Source organism: Scophthalmus maximus, chromosome 9 (assembly GCF_022379125.1).
Source record: "Scophthalmus maximus strain ysfricsl-2021 chromosome 9, ASM2237912v1, whole genome shotgun sequence".
NCBI classification, from domain to species: domain Eukaryota; kingdom Metazoa; phylum Chordata; class Actinopteri; order Pleuronectiformes; family Scophthalmidae; genus Scophthalmus; species Scophthalmus maximus.
Window position 1 is genome coordinate 12,533,449 of NC_061523.1, and position 21,975 is coordinate 12,555,423.

General features: G+C 42.1%; 3 protein-coding genes across 3 annotated transcripts; 2 read left to right on the plus strand and 1 right to left on the minus strand.

Moving 5' to 3' along the window:
* The first annotated feature begins 134 nt into the window (after nucleotides 1-134).
* On the plus strand, nucleotides 135-8,059 carry tcirg1b (T cell immune regulator 1, ATPase H+ transporting V0 subunit a3b). Its single transcript, XM_035649544.2, has 21 exons — nucleotides 135-293; nucleotides 1,321-1,443; nucleotides 1,673-1,751; nucleotides 1,839-1,987; nucleotides 2,083-2,178; nucleotides 2,286-2,350; nucleotides 2,468-2,594; nucleotides 2,765-2,847; nucleotides 2,936-3,029; nucleotides 3,227-3,439; nucleotides 3,524-3,674; nucleotides 4,004-4,143; nucleotides 4,342-4,499; nucleotides 4,588-4,678; nucleotides 4,774-4,892; nucleotides 5,043-5,256; nucleotides 5,775-5,885; nucleotides 5,971-6,057; nucleotides 6,159-6,276; nucleotides 6,458-6,629; nucleotides 7,228-8,059. Exons 2-21 carry the CDS (start codon nucleotides 1,327-1,329, stop codon nucleotides 7,319-7,321), a joined length of 2,478 nt encoding a protein of 825 aa, XP_035505437.2. The 5' UTR covers nucleotides 135-293; nucleotides 1,321-1,326; the 3' UTR covers nucleotides 7,322-8,059.
* Nucleotides 8,060-8,636: 577 nt separating this feature from the next.
* mrpl18 (mitochondrial ribosomal protein L18) lies at nucleotides 8,637-10,276 on the plus strand. Its single transcript, XM_035649547.2, has 4 exons — nucleotides 8,637-8,891; nucleotides 9,011-9,179; nucleotides 9,694-9,928; nucleotides 10,032-10,276. The coding sequence occupies exons 1-4, from the start codon at nucleotides 8,810-8,812 to the stop codon at nucleotides 10,107-10,109; spliced, it is 564 nt and encodes a 187-aa protein (XP_035505440.2). The 5' UTR covers nucleotides 8,637-8,809; the 3' UTR covers nucleotides 10,110-10,276.
* A 44-nt stretch (nucleotides 10,277-10,320) lies between these two features.
* si:ch211-203d1.3 (protein phosphatase Slingshot homolog 3) lies at nucleotides 10,321-20,742 on the minus strand. The gene is made up of 17 exons (XM_035649546.2): nucleotides 20,596-20,742; nucleotides 19,060-19,214; nucleotides 17,635-17,672; nucleotides 17,335-17,521; nucleotides 16,195-16,310; nucleotides 16,006-16,074; nucleotides 15,162-15,227; nucleotides 14,781-14,963; nucleotides 14,591-14,684; nucleotides 14,353-14,481; nucleotides 14,053-14,099; nucleotides 13,771-13,917; nucleotides 13,492-13,692; nucleotides 13,134-13,371; nucleotides 12,943-13,044; nucleotides 12,742-12,831; nucleotides 10,321-11,865 (listed from the first exon to the last, which is right to left on the minus strand). The coding sequence occupies exons 2-17, from the start codon at nucleotides 19,105-19,107 to the stop codon at nucleotides 11,728-11,730; spliced, it is 1,893 nt and encodes a 630-aa protein (XP_035505439.2). The 5' UTR covers nucleotides 19,108-19,214; nucleotides 20,596-20,742; the 3' UTR covers nucleotides 10,321-11,727.
* Nucleotides 20,743-21,975: the final 1,233 nt, after the last annotated feature.

Here is a 21,975-nt window from a genome sequence, read left to right on the forward strand (position 1 = left end):
TTTTAATTTTCTCCAACACTCCTTGTACTGTTCCGTTTTTCCTGTGTTGTAACGTGTTAGTGTTGTCAATAAAGTTTTAGAAATAATGAAAAAAAACGGGACGAACGCCAGTAGTCACGTGAGACTTGCAGTAACGTGACTTACACAAACGGGAAGTTGGAGTCAGGAGGAGAGCTTCTGTCGTACACGGCTCCTTCGTGCCGGTCCACAGTCACCGGTGTGCGCGTCGGTACGAGGCTGGACCGCCTCGAAGTCAGCAGGTTAGAGTCGAGCGGAACGTCGGAGGCAGACGGGTGAGATACCGTTTTAATTCGGCTTCATTTTTGTGCTCACGTGAAGCTGGTTCTCTTCGCTGTTGCCATGACACAGACGAAACCCCCTCCACCGTTGACGGGAGTTCCCCAGCCTTAATTGGCGAAGAGTGTTTTTTCATTAAATGTGAAATTCTTCGTTTGAACTGCGAAACGTTCCGTCTCTGAGGAAGACGGAAATGAAACTCTGCTCCAAGTTCTGTGGCAGACAGCCGAGGCTATTAGTCATTCAAGAAAAATGCTTTTAAAAGTAAAAAAAAACATGTTTCTTTGAATACTCGCTAACAAAAGAAGTGTTTATAGTTTTAATGACGAGCCTTGTCCTCTTCATCATGTAAGTAACGTCTCGGTGTTCAGAAGTGTTCTTACTTGGTATGAGAAGTCAGTCGTCAGTTTATTAGGTACACCCTGGACAAACACAATGATGCAGTCTGCCACAACACCCCTGACATACATCTTTAAAATGATAAAGTTCAGTCTGTGATGAAACCTTTTCACTGAGGCACTGATTCAGTTTGATTGTCATTTTGAAGGGTGTGGGTTTTTTGTCCCATTTACATCAGTGGAATGAAATACAATGTACTGTGCAATAGAGCTCAGCACCACCACAGACTTCGTCGTTCTTTTAACCAGTTTCAACAAAAACTTTTTAATATTCACGAAAGTAGGATTTAGTGCATAGCGCTTATTTTGTATTTGTCGTGATTCCAAAAAAATTGTAAAGAAGAACTGTGACAAAACTGTGAGCTTGTCATACTCTATTGGCAGAAACGAGCCTGAGCAAGAATGGAAATCCCATCGGATCATCAGAGTCAGGAGGACGTTACGCTTCCCTTTTCTTCAGTTTCAAATTATCCGCTTCTGCATTGTCACAGAGAGGCTTTTATTGTTCTTAACTGAAAATAGAGAACCTCTGTGTACTTTTTACTGTATTTACTGCTTTTTTCGGCTCCACCTCTTTCATATGTCCCATTCCACCACGAACTGCAGCTCTTTTTGTGTTGTGCAGGCAACTATGGGCTCCATGTTTCGCAGCGAGGAGGTGTGCCTGGTGCAGCTCTTCCTTCAGTCCGGCTCAGCCTACAATTGTGTCAGTGAGCTGGGAGAGCTGGGTCTGGTTGAGTTCAGAGACGTGAGTGGCTCTTGCTCAGGAATTTAGCCCCTTCAACTACAATTGATTATGATATTCTTCTATTTAGTATCTATACATTTTATCAAGTTACTTTGCAATTTGCCACATTTCTTAATCCTACCTCAGGTGATATGGTAAATTGAGACATGGGTTTTATTGTGATCAGATGAACATGAGTAACTCTGTTGCCCTCTTCCTCTCCCCTCTACTCTAATTCATCTGTTTGTAGTTGAATCCCAATGTGAACGCCTTTCAGAGGAAGTTTGTTGGTGAAGTCAGACGATGTGAAGACCTTGAGAAAACATTTAGTAAGTGATATGGACTTGTTGCTCCCCGCCTGCATGTTAATTAGTTTTGTGTAGATTCTCCACCAAGACTAAACATCTGCCTTTCAGCCTTCCTGGAGCAGGAGATCAATCGCTCCATGTCCCCGTCCTTGCACGGTCCCCTCCCTCCTCCGTGCCCGACACCTTTGGCCCCTCAGCCCCGCGAACTCATCACCATTGAGGAGGAGTGCGAGAGGCTCGCCAGAGAGCTCAAAGAGGTGAGGAGTTAAAGCCTCTGTTGTCTCATTAATACACCATCCAAACAGGTTCACCTTATGGGCTGACTTTTATTTGCCTGTGTGTTTCTCGCTAGGTGTCCAGGAATCGAGACAGCCTCCGGGCTCAGCTGACCCAGCTCTGTCAGTACCGAGGTGTCCTGACAAGAACACACTCTCTGACAGCCTCACAGGTGGTTAAATGACTACATTTCTGCAGCATTTCCTACACCAATTATTGCATGTTGTTTAACGATTGTACTGGACGGTAGTGGACAAACCTTTGGCCCTTTTATCACAGGCACCACCACCACCTGCACTGGAAAGCCAAGGCCTGTTTGATAACCGCCAAGATGTCCACCTCAGGTAGACTCCATTTCCTGAAATTTATTTAAACAAATTTCATACTGGGTTTTGTTTATTGTTTGTTTATAAGGTTCTATTTGTGGTTTTACTCGTCTTTCCCTTTTTCTTCTCTTGCAGTTTTGTGGCAGGAGTCGTCCATCCTTGGAAGGTCCCCTCATTTGAACGGTTGCTATGGCGGGCCTGTCGAGGTTATATTATCGTGGATTTCAGAGAAATGGAGGATCGGCTCGAGCACCCGGACACGGTGGGAAATGGGAGACAGAGAGAGGCGATCATGGTTGAGGGAGAGATATGAAAGTTATTTCTGAAACATAGATGGTCCCCGACATATCATGTCAGATTACATGTCAGATCTATGGTGTTTTCTTATGGGGTTTTTTTTTTAATCAAAACTGTTTCTGTCTTCATTTGCAGGGGGAAATGGTGCAATGGACTGTGTTCCTCATTTCTTTTTGGGGAGATCAGATTGGACAGAAAGTCAAGAAGATATGTGATTGGTGAGTAAATCTGTGTACCAGTGTGAGATTTCCACATTGCCGGGTCTGTTGAACCTGTCAAAAATATTTTGATTTCCCTACTTCACAGTTTCCGCACGCAGACATTTGCATACCCTGATAACACTACAGAGCGGGAGGAGATTCTTCAGGGACTTGAAGGCAGAATTGAAGATATTAAGTCAGTAAGTGTTGTGCCTCTTGATTAAAAAAAAACATACAGTTCACCTTTCTTGGTACACTCATCATCACCAGCATTACCTTCTTGTAATTTTTTATGCCTGAAAATAGAAAGTCCAAGGTAGCAGTAATGAGGGTTTTATAATTTAATTATATGGCTGTTTTCACTTTTATCCACTCCTTTCTCTTCCTTCTTCTTCAGGTGCTGTCACAGACTGAGGCCTTCCTGCAGCAGCTCCTGATGCAGGCGGTGGCTGTGCTGCCTCAGTGGAAGGTGCGTGTTCAGAAGTGCAAGGCCATCCAGATGGTGCTGAATCTCTGCAGCCCCTCCGTCACTGACAAGTGCCTGATCGCCGAGGCCTGGTGTCCCGTCACCAAGCTGCCTGAACTGCAGAGTGCTCTCAGAGAGGGAGGGGTAAGACATAACTAATCAATTAACACAAGTATACTGCTTCATTTTTCTTGTCTTCATGTTTTATCCAAACTTCTCCATCCTCAGAGAAAGAGCGGGAGTGGGGTCGACTCTTTTTACAACCGGCTGCCGTCCTCCGCTCCTCCACCGACCTTGTTTCCCCTCAACTCTTTCACATCTGGTTTCCAGAACATAGTTGATGCGTATGGCGTGGCCAGCTACCGTGAAGTCAATCCAGGTATGTCTGCATACTAATAAGAAAAAATTCCTTCATCATTTTCTTAAAAGATAAAAGGCAAATTAAAAGCCAGGGATTTTTTTCATCCCCTTTTGACTGGCTGTTCTTTTTTCAAAATCAATTGGCAGAAAACAGTTTCTAAAATAAATAAGCTCATACTGACACTTATTGGACAAACCTTAGCTTCTTCTGTAGATCACCAGTGTTCAGCTATGTCCTCACTTTTACACTTCGACCTTACAGGGTCCAGCCATGTACTAGGATTTGACTTTGTATTGTTTTTTTATTTGTTTTATTTAGTCAAGTATTTTCTCTCATTACCTTTGCAGCGGTGTACACAATAATTACATTCCCCTTCCTGTTTGCCGTGATGTTTGGGGACGTGGGTCATGGCTTACTGATGACTCTGGCTGCCCTCTGGATGGTTCTGGAGGAAAAGGACCCCAAACTTAGGAATAACAACAATGAGGTACTTCAGAGGGCATTTGTGCTAACATACAAAACACACAATTGAGCTCAAGGCCAAGATAAAACTTTGTGCGGATTTGCTAGCATTTTATAGTAAAAGTGCTAAAATGTGTCAATTTACTCCTAGCCAGGAGATGTGCAAAATGGATTATTTCAAAGACTGAAGTATACACTAAAATGAAATCCCCCTGTGTTCTAGATATGGAGGATGATGTTTGGAGGGAGGTATCTGATTCTGCTAATGGGACTGTTCTCTGTCTACACGGGGGCCATTTACAACGAGTGCTTCAGCAGAGGCCTCAGCACCTTCAGCTCAGCGTGGCACGTTGGCCCCATGTTTGAGAACAACATATGGAAGTGAGGACGAGCTTCAAAATGACTCAGCTTTTATCAGTTCGTACAGCCTGTTTCCTGTCCATCTAAACCTTTGCGTCTTCTCATTCAGTTCGTCAGTCCTGGCAGGGAGTGAGTACTTGTCCATGGATCCGGTTGTGTCCGGTGTTTTCACCAGCCCTTATCCATTTGGCATTGACCCGGTTTGTCCATCAAAATCTTCCCCTCATTTTTCATCTCGTCACCTGGTTTGTCACTCTATTCATACCAGTTTCTCTCTTGTCTTTGTCACCGTCAGATTTGGGGCATGTCTAACAACAAACTGAGTTTCCTTAACTCATACAAGATGAAGATGTCAGTCATCATCGGAATCATTCACATGACGTTTGGAGTCTGCTTGTCCTTCTTCAATTACCTGTACGTCAACCGTCTTTCACTTCTTTGATATGTGTGTTTGGAATGTGTATCAATAAACCCTTTCTTGTTTATTTTAATTTCTGTTCTCACCTATCTTGACACGTCCTCGCTTCTCTGTTCCTACTTCCCCCTTCTTGTTATTCTCTCCAGGCACTTTGGCAAAATTAGCAGTGTGTTCTTTGTGCTGATCCCAGAGCTGTTCTTCATCGTCAGTCTGTTTGGATACCTTGTGTTCATGGTGGTCTTCAAGTGGATTGCCTACACTCCTGCCCAGTCCAAAATTGCTCCCAGTATACTTATCCACTTCATAGACATGTTCCTCTTCTCAGACAACCCTGACAACCCGCCACTCTATGGCGGACAGGTGTGTGGTTTACTCACTTGCCTAAAAGAAACATCGGAGTTTCATTTTGTGTTTTCCAATTTTCTTATAAATCTATAATTGGTACTCTAATTATCCAAGACATAACAGTCAGTTAGTCAGCCACAGTTTTCATGCATAACGCTACCGTATTTCACTTTTGTTTGCTTGGGAACTGTTTGTTTTTTCCCCTGACAATATTGTAAATGCAGTACTGCTTCCTTGACAAACACACCAGTAGAAGACGTCTTAAAACAATCAGTGCTTTGAGTGAATTACAGACTAGAAAAATGAAAATCTTGCTCAGTTTTTAAATAAAAATTGTATAATTTTTTAAGTAATATCTATGAGGAAAAGCAATCTTGAGCTATGCTGTATGTCTCTGCAAAATGAACTGAAACCATAAATGGCATGCTCTGGAAAATGGTTTGCAGAAATTAAAATGTGTGTATATATCATTTGAAGTTAACCAGTTTATAGATAAATCGTGCAGCTGGTCTCCCTTCCCTCTACATGTGCAGTCTGTGGTGCAGAAGGTCCTGGTGGTCTTGGCTCTGTGCTCCGTCCCCGTCCTTCTGGTCGGAAAGCCAACGTATGAATACATCACATTCAAGAGAAGACGACGCCAAGTGGTGAGTCTGTTCGACTGAACTTTATACCTTTTTAGCAACGGTGAGCTAAGTTTGCTGACCCATTCTAAATTCTCTGCAACATCAGGAGGAAGACAGACGTCCCCTGGTGGCTGATTCAGGCTCCATCAACACTCAACAAGGGGTGGTGGAAGGAGGAGCTGATGAAGAGGAGGTAGGGGGGAAGCACAAGTGACTTAATTCACTAAACAGATTACACCTAGTAGAGATTTTTGTTTCTTATCTAACTTGTTTTAACTGTGCTTTCTGTATTAGTTTGACGCTGCAGACGTGTTCATCCATCAAGCCATCCACACCATAGAGTACTGCTTGGGCTGCATCTCCAACACTGCCTCTTACCTCCGACTCTGGGCTCTCAGTTTGGCACATGCACGTCAGTCGCTGACACACACAAACAAAAAGTGGATCTCCATGCTCACATGATCTATACAATCAGACAGACTTCCTCTTGATACTCATAATATTCCTTTTTTTTAGCTAGGTATTTATAAACATGGTTGTTTTGTTCCAACTGATTCTGGTCATGTGACAGTGAGTTGCTCGTGTCTCAACAGAGCTGTCAGAGGTGTTGTGGGTGATGGTGATGCGTATTGCCCTGAAGTGGCAGGGCTACGTGGGATCAGTGGTCCTTTTTGTGATCTTCGCCTTCTTCGCCATTTTGACTGTCTCCATTCTGCTGGTTATGGAGGGCCTGTCAGCTTTCCTCCACGCGCTGCGTCTGCACTGGTAAGGACGAGAGGAGGGAGAAGACAACGGCCAAATGGCCCGGTTCAGTTCTGAGCTGGCTTAAAAATGATCGGGATCTGTTTTCAGGTCAACACATCCTCAAACTGCTAGACTCAAATGATTCCTTGTTTGAGAAGGCAGTGAAGAAAAAATGTGTATAAAAAAGATTTTGAAGGAGAGGGGGAAAAAGATGCATTATTTACAAATATGAGTTTGCTGTTAATCAAGATAACATCATCACAGATTAACAATTTTTTTTAGCCTTGGATGGTTAACTCTTGAGTAAAGCACAAGGTCCTGATTACTAAATTTGCATTGTGCTAAATCACAGGGAGTGTACACGTAAAATGGTTCATCCTTCAGGTACCACAATAGTGGTCTTTCTTTCTTTCTGAAATATATATCAAACCATACAAAAGGTCAGGACTTCACGAAATCAGTTATTTGTAAACCAACATTTATATCCAGCTTCAGAATGAGTTGGACAGGATTGTTGATCGAGGATGTAGAGAAATTTTTTTAGTGGACACAATTTGATTGTGTTGTATTGCAGTTTGTATTCGCTGTTGTGCGTTGACTCAGCTTCTGTCTCTTGCAGGGTGGAGTTTCAGAACAAGTTCTACAGTGGAACAGGATACAAGCTGAGCCCTTTCTCTTTCTCTTCTCTGATCAATGAATCGGCTGCTTTATGATTGGCCAAATAATTACTCAGTATTGCTAAGTGATCACATTAACTCATGTACCGAGCACTTGGACTGCAACACTTCAGAGTGTCCCTGTCTTAACAGTGATGTTCTACCGCAATGAAATGGTTTAATTGACTTGCACAGTAATCATGATTGTATAGACTGTTATTGTTACATCAGCAGAATGAGAATGAGCCCCTATATAATGAATTATGATTACATTATATGAAAAGAAAAACATGCATTTTTTGTATCCCCTTGCTATTTTCTTCACTCAATGTAATGTAATGCTTTCTCATTACTCTTTCTGTAGCTCAATGAATAGTAATCATTTACTTCTCACTGTACAAACATACTTTATTCATCAATTATGAAAAAGGAAAGCACGTGAATGAAATGAATCTGTTCTGCAGTGTAAGGGAACGTGATCGTTGGATTGGTGTATTGTGCTTTAATTAAACATTCCTGTAGGATTCGTCAGATGACAGCAGAGAATTATATCTCAATAGAGTTCATGAGCCAAAGGTACTTTACACTCATTGTCAGTCTTCCAAGCACAATACACAAGTGGTATTTATTGGTGGTAAACGTTTTTTCAAGTGCCTTACTAGTGTTTTGGATGAATAATACCAACCATTTATCATATCACTGCTTAAAACACCACTGCCCTGGACATGTCTCCTTTTTCTGCAGGTTTGCACTGTAAAAATCTGAACTGGAATTAAAAAAAATTTTCATGCTTAATCTAATTGTGGGAAGTCATTCACTGAACAGGCTGCTTCACCTCACCTGTTTTGTATTCACACTATTTATTGTGTCATGTATTTATGAGTCATTTGTGAAGTTGCCAGGGATTATCAGCAAAGTATACTGTAAGTATAAAAAAATTAAAATACAGAATATCCCAAAATGTCGTGGATTATATAAATAACTTAATTATATTATTACTGATTCATTTGCATGTAAGCTGTACTGTAGCTGGTCTCGGTGGAGCTAATTTCAACTTCATTATGCACGTTTTTGTAGTATGCATTTAATAATATTTAGAAAGTAACTATGGTTTCCAGGTGAATATGGTACACAGGATTTCTCATGGACACGTAGTGGAGTAGAAGCTCCTTTTATAAAGCAACACAAAGGGGAAATATTTGAGGAAATTAATCTCAAAATAGTACTTCGTTGTGGGACTTGATTAATTACAAGATTTTTATTGACTAAAGAACAAATGTAACTGTTCCTGACGCAGTCGTGTAAACGGAACTTAAACATGCTGAGGGTTGTTGCTCCTTGTTTCTGCCGGTGGAACTTGTGAAGTGGCACCACATGAACCGGATGTTGTCTGAATGTCAAAGATGGCGCTCGACGTGTCTCGGTGAGTAACGACCTGTTCCGAGTGTCCATACGCGCTTTTAGAGGGTCCAGGGCCTCGCCACACGCCGGTTCACCCACCGAGCCTGAGTGTCGGTAGAAGAGGGGAACCCAGTCGAGGAGGACATGGCTCTGAGTGAGGTCAATCGCAGCGTGCGGCGGTTGTTCTGTCAAATTCAACGGTGTCGTGTTGCTTCAAACCACACAGGTGAGTCCGGGAGGTTGTTTCCATTACAGCTGTTTCAACTCGTCCGTTCACATTAAGGCTATTTTCACACCACTGCCGCGCTTCGTGTTTCGCTGTGCACATGTTGTCCGTCCACCCAGCTCGGGGTCTGAGCCAAGCGGCCTGTGAGCCGGAGCCCAGAGCGAATGAAAATGAGGCCGTGAAGCCGACCTTCGTCAACAGGAACCCCCGGAACCTGGAGCTGATGGCGCTGGCTGTGAAGGACCGGGGCTGGAGGACGACCTGGCCCCACCGGGAGTTCTACCACAGGTCTCTCTCTCTCTCTCTCTCTCTCTCTCTCTCTCTCTCTCTCTCTCTCTCTCTCTCTCTCTCTCTCTCTCTGATGCCAGAACTTATATCAAAATAGTTTGACAGTTTTGTGAGAAGTCGGATTTACCGTTTTTGGCATCTCCTCACAATATTGAAATATGAATATAAAATACTTTTTGAATAACAGTGTTATTGGATTTATCTATGGAGGGGTTTTACTGTTGACAATGTTCTGTTACCCAGATGAATAAAGCTAAAATAATGTTTTTGTCAATAATTAATAATAAACTAAATTGGTTTCATGTGTAGTTTTGATATAATTAATAACAACAAAACACAGCTTTTGGCATCGGAACATTATCTTTTGATCGATTCTATGTAATTTTACATTAATATAAAATAATATATTGGAAAAATGTTCTTGTATCACAATTTTAATTTCAGGCACCTTCTCTAACCTTTTGCTTCTTCCTTCATCCGTTTCTCCTGTTTTACCACGTTTGTCCCATTTCAGGTTGGTGTTTTCTCGCACCCAACATCACGTGACGGCACAAGTGTTCTCCTGCAGCTCTGCCGTCCCGGTGCTGACCTGTTCGACCACGGAGTGGGCTCTGAAGAAGGAGCTGGCTTCCACGAGGTGTGTGGCAGCCTGTCAAGCGGTGGGCGATGTGCTGGCACAACGATGTCAACAGGCTGGCATCACGAGGATGGTGTACAGAGCCATTCCCTGGACGTACCGCTCCGACGCTGTGAGTACATGAAGTGCGAATTTGCTGATCGAGAGATTATATGCATGTTTTTCTCCATCACCTGTTTCAGGTTCCTCTTCTCTGATATATCTCTCTTTCACAGGTTCAGGCTTTCAGGGCAGCTATGAAAGATGGAGGAATCACTTTGAGTGAGCCTAGAAGGAAATACATTGGGACCTAAATTCAAATGACATCTATCACTTCAATTGTTTTGTAGTAAAATAGTCTTACTGTTACTAATGAAATAAGGACGACCAGCATTACAGTAAATGACAATGTAAAGAGAATCCAAATGAGCGCTGAAAGTCAGGTTGCCTGTCCTTGTGGATAAAATGTTCCTGAACACAAGCATTTGTCCTCTGGCGTTGTTATTGAATCAAGAAACAAATCAGTTTGTTTGAGGGTAATTGTTTATTTTTTCCACTTAGTGCTTGTTGTAAACGAGTGAGATGCAGACAGCAGAGATATTAAAGCAACAAGGCATAGAGACGTGGAAAAAGAACTCTTTAAAAAAAAAAAGGATCATCAATCATTTTGAACATATTACAGCGTGATGTTGGCTCAGGCAGTGGGAACAGTGTGTGTGTGTGTGTGTTTTTGAGATTATAAAGTGCATGTTTGTTTTTTCACTGAGCATGCACGTTAAATGTAAAGTAAGCTGTAGCTTGGGTTCTCTGGATAAATATTAATGCCAGCGTGATATAATGTTCCACATCAACATCTAGTACTCATAAATCTGAAAACAATATATTGAATAATTTATCCATTCAATGTCCATATAAATACATGAAGGATTTGATCTCACAGGCTGGTATAAAACACATGACATGCACCCAGTTCAAGATCAATTATGTGTCGATATATATACTCTATATATAAGCTTAATGCATACATGAAAAACCTTGGAGAAGTCACATTTATACTGTACTCAAACCAAGTGAAGAACTAGTACAAGATCCATTCAAAGTCCAGCAACCACCTTGTAATAAAAACGTGAAAAACACCAGTCATAGGGTCGTATTTCATTCTCAGGTTAAAGGCACTCAGTGCTGGTGTTTAAATGGAATGAATGAAAATAAAATGGGTGACATGTTTGTTTTTTAAACCTTATGATGTGATGAATATTTTTCATTGGCACATTGGAATACATAGTTTGGAAAACAGGCTTGTGCCATTAAAAACTGTCCCTAACATGGTCCATGATGCACAGCTTTGACATAGTGAAGTCCTCACGTCTGTGAGTAACATACATAAAAAAATGACTTCTGATGAGAAAAAGAGACGATATGAAAAAACATTTAAAACCGTCTACTTTGGATTGGCAGCATACAGCCTGATTCATACAGAACCGTAAAAGAAGAGTCATTGCATAGATACAATCTGTGGAGGGCTGAAGAAGGGAAGAGGTGAGAAAGAGGAGGCTACATGGAGGAAGACACTGTTACGTCAGTATGTGGTAGGATATGTTCTCAAAACAATAAACCATAACAACAATATATCATAAGATATCATGACTTTTACTGATATAGCAATATTGCAGCAAGATGTTTTTATCAACAGTGACCCTTCAGTTCTAATAATTATGAAAGGAGAGATGTGATCAAAATTACCTTGAAAACATAAATTCAAAGTTTCAACATCTAAATAATCTATAAAGCAGTGTATTAAAAACCTTGGCATGTTTACTAGAGCACACTTTCCTTCAGGCTTCATGTTCCAGAGTTTCTCCACCACCATGTTTTTCCTCCTGTGTAGGACCCTCTCCTCTCCTCTCCTCTCCCTGCTCGGCCACCTTCACTTCAGGGTTTGCTCGGACCGGCGTCAGGCAGGCTGCGTGGTTCAGGTGAAACATCCACACACGCCTTCTGGTGAATCAGACCACGCCGAGCCTGGCTTCGCCTCCGTTGTCCTGGAGACCGCCTCGGACTCCCAGGAAGCTTTGAAAAGAAGAATCAAGTAGAAGAGCGGTTACATACAGAGCAGGAAAAGAGCGTCGGTGCTGGAGCTGCAACGAATAGCAGGTTAATCAATTGATGATTGGTAGAGAATGAATAAAAACAGACCTTTTTAAAGCAAAATTGACAATTATTATCTGGTTCCAGTTTCTTTGTTGTTTTTCTTTGTCATGTGTGAAAGTAGATTGAAAATATTTCACTGTTTGGCTAATCAAGCACAGTAAATACGTCAAGATGAAGCAGCTAGCTGAAAAAAATGATCATCAGATTAATCCTTAATTAAACTAAACAATAATTGCAGCCATAATTGCCACAGAGCAGAACAAATAGAGCCCATTGAGAAATTTGATGGTTAATTTTTAACTTGAGGCCAGGTAAATGAAGCTGTAAAAGATTACAGCACATCATGAGAGAGTGAGGAAATTGAAAGTGGTAAAGTCCACATATGTAATTTACAGTATGTTTCCTGTATCTGCCATTTCCTGACACCGTCACTCAACCTTTTAACATAAAAAGTTGAGAAGAATTTTAAAAAGGCAAAAGGGTTAGGGTTAGGGTTGTACTTTTGTACTTTTGTACCAACTAAAAACACACTGACAAACTTGGGAAAACATGAGTGATATCACCAGTCAATACAGCAACTGCTAACAGTTAAAATGAAAACTGAATTCAAGTGCGATAGCAGTTACTTAAAGCTTTTGATCGTCCTCTCCCCTACCTCTTTCCAGAGTAAATGTCCTAATCTAACATATCAGCCACTTGTATCTATGTAAGTGCGGCCGACAACAAAAACAAAGAGTGTGAAAGGCAGACTGGAAGTTTGATCAGTCCCTGTCCTCGATGCACCGCTTCATTTACCTGTCCCTTATCCCCGTCATCCAGTTCACTGATGGACTGCATTAGGGAGAAGAGGTTCATCCTGCCGCTGCGATTAACACTCGGAGCGACCTGTGGGACAGAAATACATTTTTTTTAAACAATATCAAAAACATTAGCTACAGCTAAGGTTACAGTGGTGTGGGGAAATGCAGCTTCATCGTATTAGGCAGCCTTGTGTACCTTTTCTGGTTCATTTACAGTTATTATGGGATTGTCACGCGACGGTTCTGTCTGCCCACGTGCCTGACTGGTGTCGGACGTGGGGACGGGTTCTTCAAACACCTGGGTGAGAGTTTTTATTGACAAGATAAAAGGATTGAAGCCATGAAGATTAAAAAAAAGGATAAGATATCATTGTTATAACTAATTACCTCTGTTTCCACCTCTGATTCATCTTTTTCATTCTCAGAGCAACCTGAATCTTTTTCATCGGGACTGTCTTCATCCTCCTCCTCCTCCTCATGAAGTCCCTCATCCTCCTCCTCTTCCTCTTCCTCTTCCTCCTCTTCCTCTTCTGGCTTTCCTTCCCCTCCTCCCTCTTCTTTGCATACAGACTTTTGTCTCTGCTCTCTCGACTTACTCCTCCAGAGTTTGCTGTGACGCTGCTGGCTGGAATGATGAATGAACACACGGCTTGAGTCAATAAATCAACTTTAAAAAACAAAACAAAAAAGATCACAAATAACAGCAAAATCCCAAAAATGAGATAACACTAATACTATGCCTGACCTTGCTTTGAGGATGCCGTTGTAGGTCTGGAGCTGCTTCATGAAGCCTTCATTGGGCTTAATGATGGAACGGCGATCCCGGACATAGGCCAACGCCACATCCAGCGGCCAGCGCTGCTGCTTCATGGCGTAGGAGATCACCGTGGATGCAGAGCGCGATACGCCCATCTTACAGTGCACCAACACCGCCTGTCCGCTCTTCCTGCAGAGATCAAGAGAAGCTCCCTCAGTGGTTTGGAGACTTTGCTTGACAGACTGTATGGCCTCAGGACTACTGTACCTTGCAGTGTTGATGAACTTGTATGTGTCTGTCCAGTGAGGGAGCAGGTCTGTGGCTTCGACATCGTACACTCTGATGTTCATGTAGGTGAAGGATTCTGGGAAAAAGTTGTCAATCTCTCTCGTCACATTCAGAATGTAGCCGACACTGAAAAACATACGGACACAAACATAAGAGCCGCGGTGGTGACTCAGGGAAACACAACGCAGTATGACCCTTGCGACGAGACAACAGGAAGGAAACACAGAGCTACAGAAAATGGTGCAGCAGGAAAAAACTGACTTGTTTTTCTGCAGCTCCTCAAAGTTTGCTGCGTTCCACTCAGAGCCCTGAAACCAGATAAAGAAGGACACGTTCAACTGAAGGGCCAGAGGAGGAAAAGAAAAGAAAAGGCCTTACACAGCCGTCTTCCCTATCGCTGTGAACACATCTGCCACAAAGGGGAAGTTACAGTCAAATACAACATCCTGGTGAAAGCACATTTCTGTAAGTTTACCGACCAAAGCAAAACAAAGCCTCTTGACTGTGGTGGTAACATAAAACGTCTTACTATCTCTGAGCCCGAGCGACTATTTCTCTCACCAGATAAAGATAGTCGAATATTTTAGAGGGTTTGTCCATCTGAGCCATGGTGACCAGGATCTCGTTGTCAATGTACTCTTTGTAAGGTCTCATATCAAAGCCCATCCTTGCCTGTAGGCTGGAGTGCACCTACAGCAAAGCAAAGGAAAGCTCACGTTATGCAGGTTTGTAAACATATTGGACCTATTATTTTCTCCGTCTTTTATCCAAGCCCACTTCCTCGTCTGCCCCATCTCACCATTTTCGACGTGAGGTTGTCCAGGTCTTCGGTCCTCATAATGTCTCTCAGGTGCTCTTTGATCAGCGTCTCGTCGGAGAGTCTGTCTGCCGAGCTTCCCCAACGAAAGGAAAAGTAAAAAACATTAAGCGCAGATTGACAGTTGCGCGTGAGCAATGGGAAAAGATGAGAAAGAGAAACAGCTGCTTACCTCTGTCCACTAATGTCCCTGCGGACCGACTCCAGGTCGTTCATGGCCTCCCACTCATTGAGACAGAAGCGATCTGACTCGATGAGCTTGTGGTAGTGCTCGGCCCATTCCAGGCCGCAGCCCGGGATCACCGCTGCCTTGACCGCCCGCTCGCAGCAGCCATGCAACGCCTGCAGCACTGACCTTACATCAGTGGGGAGAAGGGGAAAATGTCACCACACAAAGTAGATGTGTGGAGTTCATGATGAGGTACTTCTGGATGTGTTGTGCTGGATGCCATAAAAAGTACATTATTAAATGGGTAGCTCAAATCAAGCGATCTGATAGGTTCATAGCCGTGGTATAATGACAGTAATACCTGGGTGTCAGCATGTCACTCACCACATGGTCTGCATGGAGACAGGCTTAAAGATCCTGGTCTCTTCTGCTGAGGTCACGCTAAAGCCACTGTGGAGAAAGAGTCAAACATGAGCTCTGATATTTAAGTCGGAGGAAGAGAAAGAGAAGAAATAGAAAAGAGGAAGTCACACTGTTAAGAAGCATTATGAGCATTGCTACAAAGTCGACCGTGAACACAGACCAGAGTTCCGTTCTTTTTTTTTAAAGAATTGAGTGACATTATTATTGAGTTGTTCAGTGTAAATTAGTGATTGGTCTTGGGAAGAAAGCAGGGAAAGAAAATGTGAGGACAGTGAATGTGAGAGAGAGAAATTGGCACAGTTGGAGGTGCGATCCAGCCTGACGCAGATGAACACAGCAGCTGATAGCCCTGACACGTTCTAATCAAATCAGGGCTGATTTTTTAACGATTATTTACACTAAAACTGAACTGGAGTGGACGTTTGGAGGCTCTGGATGCACTACAGCGCAACCAGGGAGTATGTTTACCAGGCTGCACTCTCTGACCTTCATATACTGCCACATAAAGAAGGAAACCATACATTTCTTTCAAAAACACGTGAGCTCGACGGTTACCTCAGGGACTGCGTGAGTGACGGGAGCAGTTGTAATTTACGGAGAACGATTGGAGAATGACTCAACTCCATAAATAGAGTCATTACTCAATCTCATTATCTCTGGCCAGAATCCCAGACATCGAGCTCCACCATCTGTGCTGCAGGCTCCCAGAACCATTGCTTCTGATTTTTACACATTTTATCTCTCTCTCTCTCCCTCTACTGCTCCTTTTTTGTTTTTTAAATGTTTACTTTTAAATGTTTCTTACCCGTCTCCATCCAGATACACCTGCGTGTCACTCCATACGGGCAGAACCAAGCCGATGGTGCACTGATCACTGCGAAGAAGCAACGAGGACACGGAGACTCAAGACAAGGAACACATTTTCCAAAAGAGTCAAACCTGAACCAGAAATTGTTAACTGAATGGAATTCTTATGTTGTTTAGTTACACGCACCTGTCTGAGTTGGGGAAATCCATGCCCAGCAGGATGCTCTCCTGTTTGCTGCCAAGGGTGGAAACCATGATAAGATACCTGACTCTGGTCGGGTTAACAGATTCCAACTGCACCGCCTGCATGACAGAGAGAACAAGAGCAGCAGAGAGGCAGAGGTTGTGTGAGACAGAGACGAGATCCAGAGGAAGGCATCAGGTCTGGTGTATTATCTGTGCAGCTAGTTTCTTCTCAAGTCAGGAGTTGCCCATGACTCCCAATAAACGTGGCTGCTTACACACGGGATAAAATATCCTGTGCCTTATTTTCCTTGTCCGTCCTGAGAAAATCAAATCAAGGAAGTCAGTGTTATGTTTACAGAGAGCAGCCACTGGCTTTAGTCCACTTAAAGAAACATATCGATGTTCTTTTCTTTTTTAGCCTATCATCTCTTAATCTTCTATATCTGAAGAAAATATTATGTTTTAGATTGATTGAGTAGTTGTTTTTTTCCAACCACTGGTTTTAAATAATTTTTGGGGCGATACATCAAATGGCATTGTTAGTCAGGTCATAAAGCTGAAGGCACAGATTATTTTAAAGATTGGTAAGTAAACAGCCGCTGATGCGAACACTATTGCAAAGCGGCAATAACAAGATTTACATGGATTACCCATATCAGTTATTATTCACGTCTCTGCAAGTCTCAAACTAATCTAACACCAAATCTCTTACTGTTTAATCTCAAAATCAGAGGAATGCTGTTGAAAACAATGGTAATATGTTTGTTTTTTTTGCAGTAAATGGGCTGAGACATGCATGAACATATTATTTTGTGAGGATATTAATGGGGATTATGGATTGGTCACACCATTGCAGTCTCTCTATTCCCTAAATAATGTCAGTATCGAAAAAAGGTACCAATCCTGAATATCAGATCTATGCATCCATAGATTTTGTATCGATTAATGGGTTAGGGATTATAAAACTGCAAAATGATTCCATACATCTACTACAGGGGTGAACTCAACATTCTGATGTGATGACCATGACCTGTGACCTTCACCTGTAAACAGAATAAGTGAAGATAAAAGTCTCTTTGTGTGACACTTTTTAGGTTTTACTGATCTTGTTTCAAACGTGTGTGGGAGCACGAGGACTCACCAGCTGGATGTTATCTTCTGGTCTGAGCTGCTCGAGCATGGCGTGGATGTGTCTGTGCTGGGTGTCCGACGCTCGTCCGACTTGCTTCCCGGGAGAAGTCGCAGTGGGAGAGGTCTGCTCGTGAAGGCCCACCACCTGGCCCTCTTCCAGCAGGAGCACCGCCCCCTTCACAAGGGCAAAGCTTTCCCTGTAGAGGCGGACAGACATCAGTCAGTCTTAACACTGCCGTCGTCAAGCGGATGCTTGTCATTCGGTTACGGGTGGAATCACAATCCAGAGGGGACGTGGGTGTAGATCTACCTTTTCTGAAGTCTCGGACTTCTTTGGAAGCTTTCATCCTTAAAAGATAAAAAACACACACAAGAGAAACTCACCAAGAAGTTGTGTTTGAGTGATTCAGGTTTTTTATACAAACCTCAAATTATGTTATTTTCATTGATGCTGATTTTTTCCCCTTTTTTTTCATGCCAGTTTATTTTTTTTTGTCTATACACTCCAGCAGACTGCGACGATTCTTTTTAGCAGGCTGTTTAAGATTAGGAAAGATATTTGACATATGCACATCCCCAAGACATTTGAAAGCAGATGCTTGAGTTGTTGTAATGGACTAATTGCAATGAGAATACACTGCTCACTGTTTCTAATGCTCCCACAAAGTCGCATTTCTAAGACAAATGTGTTTAAACACTATAACAAGCTTCCTGGGAGCATGAGTGGCAGCACGTGCAATGTTTTTCCTGCTAAAAGTGGCAACACAAATGGACGGAAAAACAGTTCAGTCATTTTCTCGGGTGAAACGTGGTGCAACACAGATATGGTGCAGTGGAAGACAGACGGACACAAAGAGTGATATGTGAGTAGAGGAAAGAGGACACTTAGGAGGGGGAAGAAAAGAACACAGAGATTGGCAGTGAAACTCTAGAAAGAAAGAATAAGGAAATCAAGTAGATAAGTAATTCAAAAAGTGGGAGGGGAGAAGAAACAAGAGTAAGTAGCAGTAGTATCAAGGGTTTACGGAGACAGCAACTTTACCTTTTACGCAACTCACAAGTCCAGACAGAGTCAAGAAAAAAAAACTGAAACGTAACAGGAGAAGTGGGCAGGAGCCAGGAGAGGAACGATGAGGTTTTGAAGAAGAAAAAAAAAGGAAAGGAAAGAGCACAAGTTAAGATAATAGAGAGATTAGATTCTGAGACAAAATGTGCAAAAAATGAGATTTGGACCCACAGTCAGGTCATCTATGGTTTAGTTGGAAATGATAAACACTAGGAGAAAAGAACAAACCTCTGGCATAAAGTAAAATCATCTCAACGAAAGAATGATAGAATGAGAGAAGAGATAACGTTACGGACAGAGGCTTAATGATACGGTGTTAATGTGATTAAACAGCTACAGTAACCGTGACGTTTTAGACAGACAAGCCAGTGATTCAATCAATCCATGACACTGCTGTGATGAATGTGAATGGGAGCGAAATCAATTTGCTGACCACATTTATTTGTGGTGTGTTTGCCACAACCCTGGCAACAAATGGAAAACAAAAACAGCCTCATCATCATTGAGGGAAATACAGTGACGATACCCACAAAGTGTCCAACGTGAACCGCTCATATAGTCGTGGATCACCCCTGCTGGAGAAAAAATTAACTTCATAGCTGAGGATTCGATGCAAAATCCCCAGTGTGTTTTTTGCGTACAACAGGGAGTAGTGATGAGTGAACTCACTGGAGCGGTGCAGAGAGATGGAATCCTGTGCAGGGTCAACAGAGCCATTGCACTAAACCTACACTAAACCCTTGGTTGCTGACAAGCTCAGACAGGCTCTGCAGGTTCCTCAGCCAAAAGTGTGCAGTGGGTGGGGCAAACGCTGGAATATTTTTCTGAAATGACACATGAATAATTCAGTTTGTGTATATCCAACAAGAAAAAATAGGCATTGCATTGGAGATAAAATAAGTGTCTGAAGACAGTTTATATTTTAGGACAGCAATTTACTCTACTTGGACTGATGAAGTCAGGAAGAGGTGATCTACAGCTACAACATCAATTTTCAGCCACTTACAATGCAGTCTTGGGATCCCCTCTCAGGGCAGACACCCATTCATACCACAACTCATGTGACCCCCCCAACAACTCACATGATGGGCGGCTGGGTCAATGACTCACATGTGACCTCAAGGACTTTCAAAGGGTCAGATGCCCGGGACGCCAGTCAAGCAGAACTGAAGAGGCCTTTCGGATGAGAGGCTAAACGTCTTCAAGAACCTCGACAAGTCCAGTTGTCTTTGTGTAGCACGTGGACGTGTGTCATGTGGTATTAGGCCAAGATTGCTTCATGATGTTTTTGCATTTACTGGATCAGTATCAGTATTTACTTTGTATCAATGTGATGCAACATGTTGACTTGTTACAATGAAATTGTTACAATATTTTCGTAATCAACATTAACACCAGCAAGGTAAAAAAAAAAAAGAATATGTAAGAATAGATATATATATAGTGGTCAACTATTTTAATATTATAATTTATTGTCATTATTTACATAAACAAATATGAAACTGCATTGTCAATATACCACATAAATATGGATGTAATAATTAAAAACACAGAGGCAGAATAGAAAGGAAGACTAAAAATAGCATTTAAATGCTTATAATTTATTTCCTTGTTGCACTTGGACATGATTTTATAGTTCTTGGTGATAAAGTGGTGTCGAATTGAAGAAGGTGCCTCAGGGTTGTGGTCACAGGTCATTGTGTGATGTACAACTGACCATTACAAAATAAATTATACTCAAATTCATTGCAATGAATGGATAATATTAAAATAAACTGTTCTGGTGAGATTTCAATGTTAAACTCACACAATTAAACCACAAGCGAACCACAGCTGACCGTCACCATGTCAGCAACGTGAACGCATGGACGTTATCGGTTTACATGACAGCACATATGTGGTAACGCTTTAACCTGTACACAGGTGGCGACTCGTCCACCGACTTCATGTCCGGACACAGTGAACGGATGAGTATGATAGAACGAGATGATCTGATCCTGACTGTCGAGCTCAAAACGCACCGAGCTTCGCCTCTGCATCTCACCACGAACACAACATGCTGCGGAGCCCGTCGCCGCAGAGTCGGAGCCAGCAACAGCTGGCGACTAAGGTTGGCTGCTGCTGCTGCTGCTGCTGAGTCCAAGAGGACGTGATTTATTACTACTACTAATAATGAAATGAATACGAAGAAGACAAACTCCTCACCTCTCCCACAGAACGTGTCTCCCCCTACTACTCCAGTTTCCTGCTTTGGTGCCTACTTGTCTGCACCGACGGCTCCTTACGAGGGAGCGGACTTCACCATCTACAGCAGCGGCCGACCCGGCGGAGGAGGGCTCGGCGAGGGAGGGGACAGTGACGTCATACGCACGGTACGTCGACGTGCGCCCGCGGTGGCCATTGAAAAAAGTCTTATAAATATACTGTTATGCTATATAATGAATTTCATTGTGTAAATCACATGCTCACAAATCCAAATATAGTCACTTTAAGCCATCCGTTATTAGTTTTGAAAAGGAAATGAAACTTTATATTTAAATATATATTAGTTTAATTATTAAACTAATTCTATACTAAAGTAGGGAGGGAATCCAAAACCTGAACGTACAGACGATGAACTTTGTGTGACCTTGTCCCCTGGTTGTATGTTTCTTAATGTATTTTTTGTAAAGCTTGTATGAAGAACATGCTCATTGCTCCTTTTCCTCTCTTACTTCAAAGCCCTTCAACTCATAAAAAAAAGAAAAATGCAGTGGACCATAATCTTCATTATAGAGAAGCATGGTGTGTAAAACAAGTCCTAGTCCTTTCATTCCCCCCTTTCTCCTTGTGGAGTGATTTTTGTCTTGTTCACTTGGTCCTCGTGTTGTTGTTTTTTAGATTTTGGAGTGGTCAAAATGGTCGAAAGAAAGGAACATCTTGTTTCTTTTTTTCAAAGCCTGGCTGCAAGTGGTGGAGGATGTATTCAGATTGTTAATATACCCTAAGTAAAAAAATAAATAGCCATACCATAAGTACTCTAAACTTAAAATACTTTACTCTACTCTAAACTAATCAAAATGCTGCAATTTGTTAATTTGAGTCAAATTAAAAGTATTGTCAGCAATAAATGTACCATATATGCAACAAAATGGCCCCTGTCATTGTTATGTTTAATAACAATTTTAAAATAAATATTACTCGTGCATTTCTGTATAAACGATATTGCAATGTTCTACTCAATGTTGATCCCATTGCTACTTCTTCAGACTATTGTAGCTTGTAATATGTTGGCTGTTGATGCATCACATTTATACCATCATGTCTTAATATTCACAAGCTCATTGTTGTAGTTACACTTCCCTTTAGAGGTTAAGTGGAGTTAAAGTTAAAGTAGCATCAAATGTAAACCCTCAAGTGTTTTAGTACTTCAAGGTTTCTGTTGAGAGAACACTTTAATTACCTAATTTCCGAATTCATTCTGTATGTGTTCTGGTTACTTTGTATTGTATTTTCGATCAAGTTCGATGCGCATGCGTCATGACGACATTGTCCCCTCCTTACTTTTTTTTCCCTACACGAACCGAGGACGCCAAACCAGAGAAA